Here is a 15,270-nt window from a genome sequence, read left to right on the forward strand (position 1 = left end):
CAGCCAATTATTTAATAATACACATCTCATTTTCAAGACATATAATCCCTTCTAAGAGCCATTTATTATACATTCCCACTTAAATAGTAATTTTCACAACCATCAGTGAAATAGATGTGTTCACTCTTAAATTGCTAATTAGGTATGGTCTGGGACATTACAAAGCCCTTTAAAAAGATATCAGGGAACTCTACTGTTTCCCTTAAACAAATCTACTCTGGCAACCACCCAGGAATCTTGACTTCATAACTCAAGGCCCTAATTATTCAGGAGGACATGATATATCCAGAACATTATGATTAGTAAGAGATTTATTTCCCTTTCCATGGGGATAGAACTAGAAATATTTTCTGTAAGGTGAAGGTGGGGGAAGGGGCGCTGGCTATATTCACTGACTTCGATTAAAAAAAAAAAATCAATGAATGAATGAATTTACAAAGACATTATTTCTATATGCAGTAGGGCTCCAAAAAGCAAGTACCTTGGAACCTGAAAGTTATTTCACACGAATATGTAGCTAGCTTCCTTTACACTGAAATAAAATGCCACTGCTTTACAAGAATAATACAGTGTGCTATTCACAGGGAAGCAGGAAAGTAATGACAGAACAAGCAGGAATGGTTTCAAGTTGAAGTGGGGGAGGTCTAGGTTGGATATTAGGAGAGACTATTTCACTAGGAGGGTGGTGAAGCACTGGAATGGGTTACCTAGGGAGGTGGTGGAATCTCCGTCCTTAGAGGTTTTTAAGGCCCGGCTTGACAAAGCACTGGCAGGGATGATTTAGTTGGGATTGGTCCTGCTTTGAGCAGAGGGTTGGACTATATACCTCCTGAGGTCCCTTCCAACCCTGATATTCTATGATTCTATGAAAGGGTAATATTTTGTTGATAGATTTGCCACAGTTCATTTCCAAAGACTCACCATGGTTTTTCAATTTTTTGCTTAAGTCAATTTGAAGGGGCACCCTCAAACTCGGCATAAGTTTGCATCTACCGTACACTTTCTATTCTGCCAAAGCACAAGTGTAGCCAAATCAGTGGCTGATAAAAACAACTCGAGCACTTCCACTGGAAGGAAAAAACATTCTTATATATTTGGCATTTCATTTACAAAACTGGACTTCAGAAGTAAAATGAGAGAGCTGTTTGTGTGACTCCTGTAGTCTACAACAATACTTTCAAAATAAAGAAATGGGACAGTTCTGCGTGACATCTTTAGGGTCACTAGGTAGTTGTACGAAAGAGAACTTGCGTGCTGGAGTTTTCTGCCACCTTCTGACTAAACAGCAGTATATTCATATTTCTTGGACTGGGGGACTTTTCCAGTAATTCTTTGTCTAAACAAGTTTATCATGACCCACTCAATTGTTACTAACGTTCAAGCTGAGCTAAAGAAGAGCATTAAAGAATATCTACTCTCTTTTCACTTTTCATTTTATTCTAAATATGGACCACTCATTCCAGTGGATTGTTTCATCGTGGTGGAACACAGAGCAAATTCTACTCAATATGGCTATAAACCTTCAACACCGGTTTTGTAGTTAGAACAGAGAAACCAAACATTTGTTTGACGAAATGAAAACCCAGGACATGTCAGCCATCATGAAAGACACACTTGGGGCATTGAGACACAACATGAAAAACCTGGATGTATGTTCACTTTACCCAAATGGTTGGCTATATTACTTCTGACCCAATGTCTCCAATCAACACTGTGCTCAGATTTACCATTGCTGGGCTTCGTACTTTGCTGGGTATGTTGTGGTTCTTTTCTTCCATAGTTTAAACTGTGAAGTGGGTAAAAACATGGGACTACCTTAGCTGACAACCAAGATGCATTCTAAAGTAACCCACAGATCTCTCTATATCCCACGTTTGAAGGAACAGTAGCAACTGAGCCAGAATTTACAGACTCTCTGTGCCTTTCTGCAGATTTGCAGCCTTAAAATCTTTCAGAATTTAGAGCGCCTGTATAGTCTGTCTGTGTTACCTGAACAGCCATTCAGACGCCCTACAGATGTACAAAGCAATCACGTGAAACTACAGCACCCAAAACGAAAAAGGCAACACAAAGTACACCAGGTATTAATAAAGAAAACAAAGGAAACCAGACAGGAGATCTCTTCCTGCACGTCTTACCCATATCTTGCTTGGGAAATGGCATGAGAGAGTCTTATGAGGCCGAACCACGAAGAGTCTGCATTTCTGCTTTGGACTGTACTGGTTTCTGATGCCTCTTGTAGTTTCAGTACTGTGTCTCTTTGAAATAAAAAAAGCTACATCTAAACAAAAAGGCACATAGATGGAGAAATATTAGCCATCCTATAAGCTCTTATTTCAAAACCTAAAGAACCTCCAACAGTTCCACTGGTTTAAAATGTATATGGATTTAAAAGTAGAGGCCGATGGAAAAATGTCTGAGGGCCCTCCGATTAAACAGAGACAATGGCATATATAAATAAACTAACCTACACAAATGTTGCTCATGTAGCTCAAAATTAGACATTACAGCTTCTATAAGTTAATATTTGCAATAATTCTCTCCCAGAAATTTTTAGCCTACAGCAGAATATTCTGGGTGCCAGCAATGCACTGTTCAGAAATATGGTGACAAGAATATTCTGAATGGACTAGGGGTTTTTTCAGTATATCTGTTGTGCAATAGTATAGAAAAACCCATTGTAATTTATTCATGCTGAGTGAACATATTCAAGGACACTGAAAAAGTGCTCTGAAAACAGGCTAAACAATACTCTCCAGAGAATGCAATAGGATGAAACTGAACTTTACAGACATTGATAGGTGATAAGGATACAGTGAAAAATTTCAACTTTTTTGTAAATTGATTTATAGCTAGGATAAATACTGTGAAATAATTAATTACCTTTTCTGTGCTAGGGCACCTTGTTCATACCATGCTCAAAAGAATGCTTTCATAATCATGGGCACTGCAACTTTCTTTTATTACAGAGTAGAATTACATGTGTATATACAATAGTAAAGGCATCAAAAGGCATTTAGATAATAAGCAACGCCACACTTCTTGAAGGCTTTTGATAATTCAAAGAACATTTGCTTATATAAACCTCTGACTTACTGCTTATGAAAGAAAATAACTTGGACTGTCAGCAATTCTGTTTATCTTAAAAAAAACAGCAACTAAAATAAATCAGAAAGTGCTACTCTATGAACCCTAGTATATAACAAATATGTCTACTCATATTATACAGGTCTTTTCATTCGATTCCAAGAATTGGCTGATGCACACAACTGGCATCATATAAATCATAATGAATATTCATTTTAAGAAAAATCAGCTGAATTGTCGTTAAATCCAGACTAATTAGAGCCTACAAGAGGGTTTGCTTGTATTTCTACCAGTTCATTTTCATGTGTCTTCTTTTCTGAAATACTGTGGGTTTCTCTGGTGCTAATGAATGCAAAGGATTTCATCAGTTACCCCTAGATATCGTCAGGCAGCTGCTCTGCAAGTTTTGCCAACAGACTGCCCAAAGCCTGGCCCATCTAGCCCTACCCACCACTGATCAGAAAAAGCCAATGTTGCCTAATGTAGTGATTTGTTTTGTGATGGGAATCTAATCCCCCATGGATATTTAATGTGCCAAACTCATTTTCGCTTGTAAAATTATTTTAAATCCAGGCTTGAACCTAGGGTGTCTACCAGTGAAATATGTACCACATACAAGGAAGAAAATGCACAGAGTTGTAATTATTAAATAAGTACATTCAACTACCACTGAGCCCAAGAACTGAATGTGGCCCTCTATATCCATTTCATAATTTATCTCCTCTGATGTGACATCACAATTTCTTGCTTTGTGTTATTGCCCTTCCTTTAAAACTTCAAAATTTCCTTTCACAGATGTGAGGAACTCTTGGAATGGGGGCCCTCTTTCTCAAGTTTCCCACAAAAAATTAAGAGAGCTTGAACAAACCAGACGACTGGATGTCACGTACTGTTGGTTTTCAAAGTCTCTTTAGAATTCCATCCAACTCTTATTCCAATGTCTTTTTAACTATTGCTTTCCATCTCAATATGGCACTTTCACGGTCAACTGTAGCAAATGGAGCTGGTACTCTGGGATTCAAAACAAAGGAAAAAACTGAACTCTGGGAGGCTTGGCTGCTGCAGGGTGCATGACCAGAAGAGCTGTAACAGACCTATCTAACCTTAAGTGAGCCAGCCAATTTATCCCCCCACAGTACGCGTTTATTTTGGAGAACTGACAACTACAGAACAAAGTTAAAGAACCCAGAAGGGTTTAAAAAAACCCTCCAGGAAAAATTTGCTATGCAAAGAGCGAGCCTAGGTCTAAATCTCTGCCCTGAGAAAGCCATCATACTGACCTTGGGTGTCTCTGTATCTACAGCAAAAACATCTACAGCCTGACTTTTTTTTTTTTAAAGTCATTGGACAAAAGGACAAGACAAGCATTATTAAATCCAGGGGTAACAGAATGGGAACTAATGCAGAATTTACAAGAACTGGGAGGTAAGTGATTGCTGACCTGTGTTATTCAATTTTGCATCAGGTACATTGCTTTGGCATGTTGTACTAGCTAAAAACAAAAAAAACAACAAGGCAGATTCAGGCTGCCAGGCCTCCTAAATGTAGATCTCACTGCCTGAATGACTCTGGAGATACAGAAGACCCCCAGAGTAGCAAAGGAATCAAATGAATAGGACCAGGACACACATACCAAACAGTCTGTCTGGAGGTAATAACATCTTTCTTATTCTCCTTGGTCCATTGTGAAAAGGGAGCTGCTATCAGATCTCTTAGAATAAGCAACTAGGACAAATGGCCAGTCCAGCTTGTTTATTTTAAACCAGCCCATTTCAGCATCATTTTAAGATGGAGATGACCTTGTCCACTCAGCCTCCTGTATTCAGACTTGCTCTATTGTCAGGTCATCATCGAACCGACGGACTACACACACCTATTGTAACATTAAAGTATGTCACTACTGGGTATTCTTGTCAATTGATACAGTGCAAATATATTCCAGATGAACCTACTTGGAAACACTAATTCAGAATGCAATGTTCTGTGCAGGTTCTCAGGTTTACTCTCAACCAGCCATGTTTTCTCTACAGAGTAACTCTTTATGGCAGTCCTTTCAGAAATGATATGATAATGTCAACCAATCAGCATAGCCTAATGCTACTTTTAGGGAGAGAGTGATATTTCCAGGAATAACAATAGTCTATCAAAAATACCATAGGAGGTTAACCAACCTGAGGGCCTCTATTCTCCTCCAAACCCAGACATATCCCAAAGCCAAGTCAACACTATGGACTTTTGCTGACGTAGTTATGTCCATCAGGAGTGCGAAGAGGTATAAATCTGATGGTGTCATAAACAGATAGCTAAGGGTTAATGTCTCTTTCACCTGGAAAGAAGTAACCTGAAACACCTGACCAGAGGACCAATCAGGAAACAAGACTTTTTCAAATCTGGGTGGAGGGAAGTTTGTGTCTGAGTCCTTTGTCTTGTATCTGTCCCTCTCGGCTATGGGAAGGATTTTTCTATTTCCTGCTTTCTAATCTTCTGTTTCCCAGTTGTAAGTACAAAAAGATAGGTTTGGTTTTTTTTGTAGTTATATGTGTGTAGTTGCTGGAATGTTTTGAATTGTATTCTTTTTGAATAAGGCTGTTTATTCATATTTCTTTTAAGCAATTGACCCTGTATTTGTCACCTTAATACAGAGAGACCATTTTAATGTACTTTTTCTTTCTTTTTATATAAAGCTTTCTTTTTAAGACCTGTTGGAGTTTTTCTTTAGTGGGGGACTCCAGGGAATTGAGTCTGTGCTCACCAGGGAATTGGTGGGAGGAAGAAGTCAGGGGGAAATCTGTGTGTGTTAGATTTACTAGCCTGACTTTGCATACCCTCTGGGTGAAGAGGGAAGTACTTCTGTTTCCAGGACTGGAAAGAGAGAGGGTGGAATCCCTCTGTTTAGATTCACGGAGCTTGCTTCTGTGTATCTCTCCAGGAACACCTGGAGGGGGGAAGGGAAAAGGTTTATTTCCCTTTGTTGTGAGACTCAAGGGATTTGGGTCTTGGGGTCCCCAGGGAAGGTTTTTGGGGGGACCAGAGTGCCCCAAAGCACTCTAATTTTAGGGTGGTGGCAGCTTTACCAGGTCCAAGCTGGTAACTAAGCTTGGAGGTTTTCATGCTAACCCCCATATTTTGGACGCTAAGGTCCAAATCTGGGACTAGGTTATGACAGATGGACATAGCTGTGCTGGCAGAATTCCCTAGTGTAGGTGCAGTTATATACTGGTAGAGATTGTTTTGCTTGTGGGTGGGTGAATCTGGAATAAGCTTAAGTCTACAAAAGCACAATTCTGCAGGGATAAGTTGCATCCACACTAGGAAAACCCCGCTGGTGCAGTAGCAAAGCCTTCCTAGACACAGACCTGGCCCAAAATTGCTAACTGTCTCCAGTACAGTATTCACACTCTCTGCCAGGAGCAATAAAGCCATTGACTAGTGCAGAAATATTGCATTTCTTCTGATGGCCTTAATGAACCCATACCAGGTCAGAAACCAGAAAGGATGCAATGCCTCAGAGTCAGGCAGGGATACAGGAACTACCAGAGATTGTCAGTGTTCTAGACACCTGAATCACCCAACATAACATGGGTCTATAGTCTAGCTTTAGCAAGGGATACTATGCCTAGGGCAGGGGTTCTCAAACTGGGGTTGGGACCCCTCAGGAGGTCACGAGGTCATTACATGGGGGGTTGCGAGCTGTTAAGCAGGGTTTGGGGTGGAGGTTGTCTCCAGCATTTATAATGGTGTTAAATGTATAAAAAAGGGGTCACACTCAGAGGCTTGCGATGTGAAAGGGGTCGCCAGTAAAAAAGTTTGAGACCCACTGGCCTAGGGAACGATGAGTGCAGTCTAGGGTGACCAGATGTCCCAATTTTATAGGGAAAGTCCCAATTTTGGGGTCTTTTTCTTATATAGTCTTCTATTACCCCCCACTCCCTGCCCCGATTTTTCACATTTGCTGTCTGGTCACTCTAGTGCAGTCATTTATCTGAGTGAGTGAAGAAAGGATCCTAGCTCAAGTATCTTAAGGTTGCTGCCTTCTCAGAAGTGAAGAACCCTCCCCCCACCCCACAACACCTCAGAGCTGTCATACTATATAGTGATGAAGTATATAAATATCAATGATTGGCATTACGAATGAACTAATTGGTTCAGCTGACATGAGAACTGGCTTGGTTTCTAAACTACACCTTTTTTTAAAAAAATAAGGTTTGTGTAGAGTAAGTGATGTGTCATGTCTCCTGCATCCTATCTGGCCCTAGCCTTCAATGATTAAGTTGGGCCCAGGGTATCTAGAAAGCTAATCTTGCACGTTTGGGTGTACCAGTAATATCAGTCTTTAGATCACACGAAATCTGAATTCAGAGGCCCAAGGCCCACAGGAAGGCTTATCAGATCTGCTGTTCACGATAACCTTAGCAGAAAATAGAGGCTGGAGTAGGCAGAAGGACATTGAAGGCAGGGGGCAGGGGTTTTGTTAGAGAGAGGCTGGTAACACCTGAGGCAGGGAAGGAAGTAAAGAGCAGAGTGTTTGTTATAGAGGTTGACCACAAATCTGGCATAGCTTTAGGAAAGATCATGGCTACCTGGCTCTTACCATCAGCTCCCGAGGTAACATTTAGGCGTGCATTTACAGATTTCCTTTTAAAAAGCCCAGTTGGCACCCTGGCTATTTTATTAAGAATTAAAAATAAAAATAACTATATGGGCTGTGCGTGTGTGCGTGCACACACGGTTTTATACACTGCACTTTAAATTTGAGTTTATTTCACTATTTCAAGGTCCAGTTTCTTTACAAAGTAGTCCCTATGCTCAGTGGGTCACTTGCAAAGCCATCTGATCTCTGAATTCTGGCTCCGCTCTTTAAGTGCAATTGTTATTTCACATTCCAAAAGAAACGTAACGAGAGCTGCACCTCTCCGCTCCTCTGTCCCTATGTCTTCATAAGGAAAAGAGGTGTGGTCTTACCTGGAGTTAGCTAACTACAGTCCTTGGGAAAATGAGACAGTATGTAGTTTTCACAAGAGTGGCAGGTTGAACTAAAGACTAGTCTTCCCCATTGGATTTAGCTCAACCTGCTAACTTATGTCGAAACTACAAACTGCCTGGTCTTGACTAGGGTTTTACCTCAAATTAATTGACTCGACTTACTATGATTCTTTCTATTATGCAAGGAGCGGCAGTCATGGACCAGGACCCCAATGGGCTCGGCACTGCATACACACAAAACACACAGTTCCTGTCCTAAAGAACTGACCATTTAAGTACAAAACAAGAGACAGATGGATACAGGCAGATGGGGAAGTACAAGGAAATAGTGAGACAATACCGATCCGCAGGACAGGCAATGTTCATTCAAAACCACACCTTTTCTCCTCTTGAAAACAAAGCTTTTCATTTAGTTTTGTTGGATGGTTTGTAACCTGAAAAGTCTGCAGTAGTTTTAAGAGCTGTCGTTTGACAAGCAACGTGGTAAATAAAAGCCCATCATTTTTCCTTTAGAGCATAACTTGCAGCCTATGCACAGCTGAACCACAAGGGTTTGGTATTAACCTCCTAGGATTTAGAGGAAAGAGCTAGTTTACACCTCCTTCTCCATTGTACATTAATTAATCATCACTTCATGTATTCCTGATACTAGCAACAACTAGCAGCAAGCAGTCCAAGCATGCTCAGTTTGAGTGACCTTGTGTGCTTGTAGCATGTTTACCAGATAATCAGCAGGGAATTCCATTTTCAAAATACAAGACTTCATAATCCATTAGCACTAGAGATTGGTCCAGAGCTCTGGATTTACTGGTTACATGTACCAAGGAATAAAAGTATGTGAGTATGCAGCTAGATTAATCTCTGGACCTGTAAAAGCATCCCAAACCACCATGCATACCGCAGGTTCATTCAAATTCACACATGTACATGTTAAACGTCATATCAAAAATGGACTCATCTCCTTTCCACAGCACACAGAGGAAAAATAAAATGTTACCTGATGTATAGCTCTGCAAGGACAGGGATACACAATAAATAACCTCTCCTTGCATATTTTTCTATTTGTTACATAATTGGAACATGATTACAGATGTTCTTATTAAACGCCAGAACAAAAGATCTCTCCGTTATTTTTAAAAGGCAGAAATCACTCTATCCCTTTCCTCCCTGCTACTCCAATTCTAAAACAAAGCACAGTAAGTTTAAATTCAAGCAGTTTAACTCACAGTCAAGTTCAATAAATCTGAGAAACAAATCAACAGAAAGAGTTTCAAAATGTAACCTTGGCAACACAGAAAATGCTTCAATAGAACTTCTGCACATATTCTTTATTTGCTGTGTCTGAAATTGGAATACAAGTCAAAAGAAATACATGGGCAGAAGGATATTAGCATCAGGATTCTGCAGCCATTGAGCCTAAAATTGCATTCATTCACATTCCTAGAAGGCATCTTGTTCAGTAGTCCTTTAAAAACTGCAGCCAGGCAAATTACAAGCATAAAGACTAATCACATTTTGGATTGACAAACTGGACAAGGGAAGTGTTCACTAGGATCAGTGTTTATTCATTACGCCTATGCATAGCATTTCAAAGAGTACTTCAGTCCCACCTTTCCACTGATGAAATAAGACTAATGCAGCCATAAGAACATAAGAATGGCCCTACTGGGTCAGACCATGGGTCTATCTAGCCCAGTATCCTGTCTACTGACAGTGGCCAGTGCCAGGTGCCCCAGAGAGAATGAATAAAAACAGGTAATCATCAAGTGATCCATCCCCTGTCACCCATTCCCAGCTTCTGGCAAAAAGAGGCTAGGGACACCATTCCCGCACATCCTGGCTAATATAGTGTGTGCAGATGAATTTATCTAGTTCTTTTTTGAACCGTGTTATAGTCTTGGCCTTCACAACATCCTCTGGCAAGGAGTTCCACAGGTTGACTGTGCGTTGTGTGAAGAAATACTTCTTTTATTTGTTTTAAATCTGTTGCCTATTAATTTCATTTGGTGATCCCTAGTTTTTGTGTTAAGAGAAGTAGTAAACAACACTTCCTTTTCTACTTTCTCTTTACCAGTCATGATTTAATCACATCTCCCCTTAGCCGTCTCTTTTCTAAGCTGAAAAGTCCCACTCTTATTAGTTTCTCCTCATACAGAAGCCATTCCATACACCTAATCATTTTTGTTGCCTTTTTTGAATTTTTTCCAATTCCAATATATCTTTTTTGAGGTGGGGTGACCACATCTGCACACAGTATTCAAGATGGGGGCATACCATGTATTTATATAGAGGCAACATGATATTTTCTGTCCTATTGTCTATTCCTTTATTAATTATTCCCAGCATTCTGTTCGTTTTTTGACTGCCGCTGCACACTGAGTGGATGTTTTCAGAGAACTATCCACAATCACCCCAAGATCTCTTTCTTGAGCGGTAACAGCTAATTTAGACCCCATCAATTTATGTGTATAGTTGGGATTATGCTTTCCAATGTGCATTACTTTGCATTTATCAACATTAAATTTCATCTGCAATTTTGTTGCCCAGTCACCCAGTTTTCAAATTGGTGATACACAACTATTGTCATTAAAGGAGTCAAAGTTTGTCAAACAGTTGTTACACAATGGTATCCATTACTCCAGCCAAGTATTTCATATATAACCCTTAAGAAAGAAATGGGCACGTTATCCCAGCTACCATTATATGAGAACCGTTGGCAAGTGTCAACTTTTTGATAACCACTATCACTTAATATTTCAGTAAGTCTCTGCAGTAGATAAATCAGCTGCTGTTCCTGTAAAGATGAGTAAGCCTCAAAATGTTTGGCAACTCATTTAAATACTTCAAGATTTAGATGTTTGCTTAAATTTTAACCACACCCCTTAGGAGAGCTGCCATTACCTTTCCAGTGTGTCCTGAGTGTACTTAGATTGATAGGAAGCATCTTTGGCTGTAATATGGTGCCCAAGCGAAGGCAGGAAGTGACACATGGGGGGCATTCCCCAAACTCCAAAAAGGTCAAGTTCACTCTGAGCTTGGAGCAAAGATTCAGGTAATTTATTATACACTTCTCCTAAATCTTTAATGAGCAAAAATACCTTTCTGAACTGAGGGGGGAAGAGAAAGAGTTTTCAATTAGTATTTTTTTAAAAAAACAAAGGACTTCTCTTTCCTTTTTTCATCCAGATTGACAATTGCATGAAAAGGGAGGTTTGTTTCTAAAGAGTTTGTCTGTTTCTGTTGCTTATTTCCTCCTTCAGTTCAGGATGATCCCCCATTAGTGACATCATCTCATTTCTACAGCAACAAGCAATGATGCCATAAAAAGGTTTGCAATTGCACAAGTCAAATAAACATCAGAAGCAAATCAATTTGAAGAAAGAAAGATCCTGTTCTTATTCAAGCAATTTAACAACCAGAAAAGGGGGAGGGGGGAGCGCACAGGACACAGACTATCTGATGTTAACACAGAACTGTTTCTATGTCAAGTGTTTGTCCAAGCTTTATGTAAGGCATCAACCAACCTGTAAATGCTATGTAAATAGCTGCTACATGATGGAATGCTGACATGCAGCAAGACAGGGTGCAACCAGCAAATCAGAACCCCAGGATGAAGTGGTTTCACTACCAAACCCGCTCTTTTCCTCACTCATTCCCCACCATCTCACTTCCTTTCCCATCAACTGTACATTTATTTTCAAACTTTTTCCCATCACAATCCATTCTGGAACTACCGTCCACTTTGCACCTTATCTCAGCCAATCCACAGAACCAGGCATATCATCTTCTCCACTGTCACCAACACGAGAGCCCCATAGCCGTAAATCAGGTCTCTCCTATAGCAGTTCACAGCACCACTGACAGTTTACCACCAAAAGGATTTAATTTTATCACATGAACTCCACTGGGGGAATTTTTCATTACTTACAAGGCACAGCATGGCGATAAAGGTTATCTCTAATTGTCTGCTGCAGCTCGTGATCTGGAGATCCTTTCTGAAACCTCTGGTTGAGATAATGCCTCAGATCTTTGTTCAGTCTACTTCCTGCAAAGAGAAAACAGCTATTTTTAAAAAAGCTACAAATAACCCCCAATACATTACCAAAACAAGACACTCCAGTATACAGGCTTCTATCTCTGGGAAGAGGATGAGAAGACCAACACCATGGGACAGATGTCAAGTCACCATGTTTAATATCAGAGGGGTACCCGCGTTAGTCTGGATCTATAAAAGCAGCAAAGAGTCCTGTGGCACCTTATAGACTAACAGATGTATTGGAACATGAGCTTTCATGGGATACATCTGACAAAGTGGGTATTCACCCATGAAAGCTTATGCTCCAATACGTCTGTTAGTCTATAAGGTGCCACAGAACTCTGATGTTTAATATCAGCAAAGAATCCTGTGGCACCTTATAGATTAACAGACGTTTTGGAGCATGAGCTTTTGTGGGTGAATACCCACTTCTTCGGCTACCCCTCTGATACTTGATGTTTAATATGTTACTAGAAGGAGCTCAGAGACTATAGTGATGAACAAGGAATAAAAACCTATATAGAACAGAAAAAAAATTCTCTCTCAAAAAAAAAAAAAAAAAAGTTGATGAGAAGTTCCTAACCTGCTCTATTCCCAGCTACACAGAGAAATGAAAGGAAAGGAAATCTATTTCTTGCTGTGCACAGCTAAGAGGTGCTCATTCAGGCAGTAGCAATTAGAGCTGGGCAGGAAATGGCTTTCCAGTCCCAGGAAAATACGTCCCATCACGAATCCGCATAAAGAATTAAAATCTTGAAAATGTTGGCTGATTGATATTCAAAACAAAAACATTCAGGCCGGGTCAATCAAAACATTTTATTTCAATTTAGACCTGTGTTTTATTTGATTATCATTTAAATTTCTAAATGAAAAGTCATTTGAGTCAAAACCTAGAAATTTTCTTTTAGAAAATGTCCTGATGTCTCATTGCAGTTGGGCAGGGAGAAAAAAACTTGAGCTGGTGATTCTATCTAGCAAGCAGAAACAACAGAGGGAACCCCATTGGTCCAAACAGTTGAACGAGTGGGGGGATGGGAATATCCTATATGCATAATGTCGTTCCATAAAGTTTTATAACAAAATTGTTAGTATCAGAATAGTTTTTAAAACTCTAAACAGAATTATTTCAATAAAACAAACAATTTAATGTGATCTTCTCCAAACAACATTGATGGTTTTTAAAAAGGTAGAAGCAGCTGAGATATTACAGCAAGGAAAATTCTGTAGAGTCAGCACACACATTTATAAGGAATATGAATCAGATATGGCTTTTTTGCCTACACATGGCTATAAATCAATATAAGTATAAACTTTCTAATAATATAGTCATTCACAGACTGGCAGGAACTTAATGTACTGTAGTTAAATCTGACTATGAAACACTTAATTTAGAAAAGACCATCTTCTCTACAGTTGTAAGGAGCTCTACTCTATCAGAGAATTGTGGTATTAACAACTGCTCTCGGAGGCGGAAAACAGCCATTGTTATTAATTCTGTTGAGGTCCCACTAATGAGCTTCCAGGAGGATACTGAATTAGTACCATATTTTTGTTTAGGTTTTAAACATTTTTATACACTGCTTTATCATATATTCATTTATTTGTTTCCATCTCACTGTCAGCAAAGATCAAACATGTTTATTGTAGAAGCATCTAAAAACAGTAAGCCCAAACTAATGAAGTTAACATTGTATCATTATACTTTCCTTACTGGTTCTGGGAACATCCCTCACCATGCCGAGCAGTGGATCACCACCCAATTTTCTTAAAAATAGTTTTCAGTCACTATGAAGTTAGAAGTGATTTCCTGTGGGATGGCTTACTTGGAGGTGGCTAACTTTTCACTATGGCAATTCAACCTTCAGAAGCGACCTTCTCAATTCTGTGTATTTGATAGTAAGGGGTATTTCCTTCTCTTACTTCTAAAGGCAGATTTTGCAGGAGTCAAAGGATGTCATACCCTGAAAGGATGAATCACTGAATTTTTCATCTTTTAATTCAACAGCTAGTCCTTATTTTCCCTTCACAAGCCAATGTTAAACAAGGTTATGAATAAGCAAGAAACAAACATCCTAAACGTATTTTGCATATAATGTAAGAAAGTATTCCATTGAGGAAATTAATGCTGCGAACTGCATGCATTAAAAAAATATAGGTTGTCTTCTGACATGTATTATGTATTCAGTTATTTGTGTTGCAGTAGTCAAGGCCTTGTTGTGCTAGGACTTCCTAGCTATATAACTTATAATTCATGCATGATACCCTTCCTTCTAGAATTGGTCAAAGTTTTGGAATGATTTTTTTCCATAGAAATACCTTTTTTTCAAATGTTGATTTCTCTGTAATTTCTTTTTATCAAAAATTATATTGAAATGTATTTAAAATTTTCATTTGTGATACATTATGTTCAGAATCAGATTTAAGCCATTTTCAAAAATGAATTTTAGTTTTAAAATTTCACCACGTGACTTAACTGACCAAAAAGATTTAAAAATGTATTGCAAAAATGAGGAAAAAAATTAATTTTAAAATGGAGGAGAGGGTTTGTAATTTTCTCCTTAATTTTTTAACTAGCTCGCCAGCATGCTGTGAATCTCTCAGATTGTTGCTTTTCCTTCCAGGAAGCTGATGAAGTGGGTTCTAGCCCATGAAAGCTTATACCCAAACAAATTTGTTAATCTTTAAGGTGCCACAAGGACTCATTGTTTTTGCCGATACAGACTAACATGGCTACCATTCCGAAACCTTTCCGAAAGCTGTCACCTAATATACATTTTGAAACTTGAGTTTCTACTCAACTCAAGGGTCTAGGATTTTTTTTTACCTTTAAATAGTTTTTCCTGAACTTTGGACTAAACAAAGGAAACTTGGGTTACATGTCATCTTGGGTTTTGTTTGGTTACTTATGTTCTTGCAAATCCAGAATTCAATGGTTTTCTTTCCAGTGATGTTACACTTTGGAAGCCAAATGATAGTCGTTCAGTGAGAAAAACAAACTCAAACAGTGAAATAGAAAATAACTCAGTGGGTGGAATAATATTGCTCATTCTTGTTTGTTCCCAGCAACAATTAATTAACATGTGTGTGTCTGTGTCCTGACTGTGCTGCTCTCTCCCCACTATAATGTTTGCTTTTAAACATGTTTCTTTCAATCCTGATTTCCT

At 39.1% G+C, this 15,270-nt stretch overlaps 1 protein-coding gene across 35 annotated transcripts in view; it reads right to left on the minus strand.

The window, feature by feature from the left end:
• Nucleotides 1-15,270, minus strand: part of MAGI1 (membrane associated guanylate kinase, WW and PDZ domain containing 1) — a 498,751-nt gene that overhangs the window by 226,986 nt on the left and 256,495 nt on the right. For all 35 annotated transcript variants that reach the window (XM_050957254.1, XM_050957266.1, XM_050957243.1 and 32 more), the window contains exon 2: nt 11,999-12,115. In XM_050957254.1, the coding sequence (XP_050813211.1) occupies nt 11,999-12,115 (117 nt within the window). The remainder of the gene's footprint in view (nt 1-11,998; nt 12,116-15,270) is intronic.

Source organism: Gopherus flavomarginatus, chromosome 6 (genome assembly GCF_025201925.1).
Source record: "Gopherus flavomarginatus isolate rGopFla2 chromosome 6, rGopFla2.mat.asm, whole genome shotgun sequence".
In the NCBI taxonomy this organism is placed as follows: domain Eukaryota; kingdom Metazoa; phylum Chordata; order Testudines; family Testudinidae; genus Gopherus; species Gopherus flavomarginatus.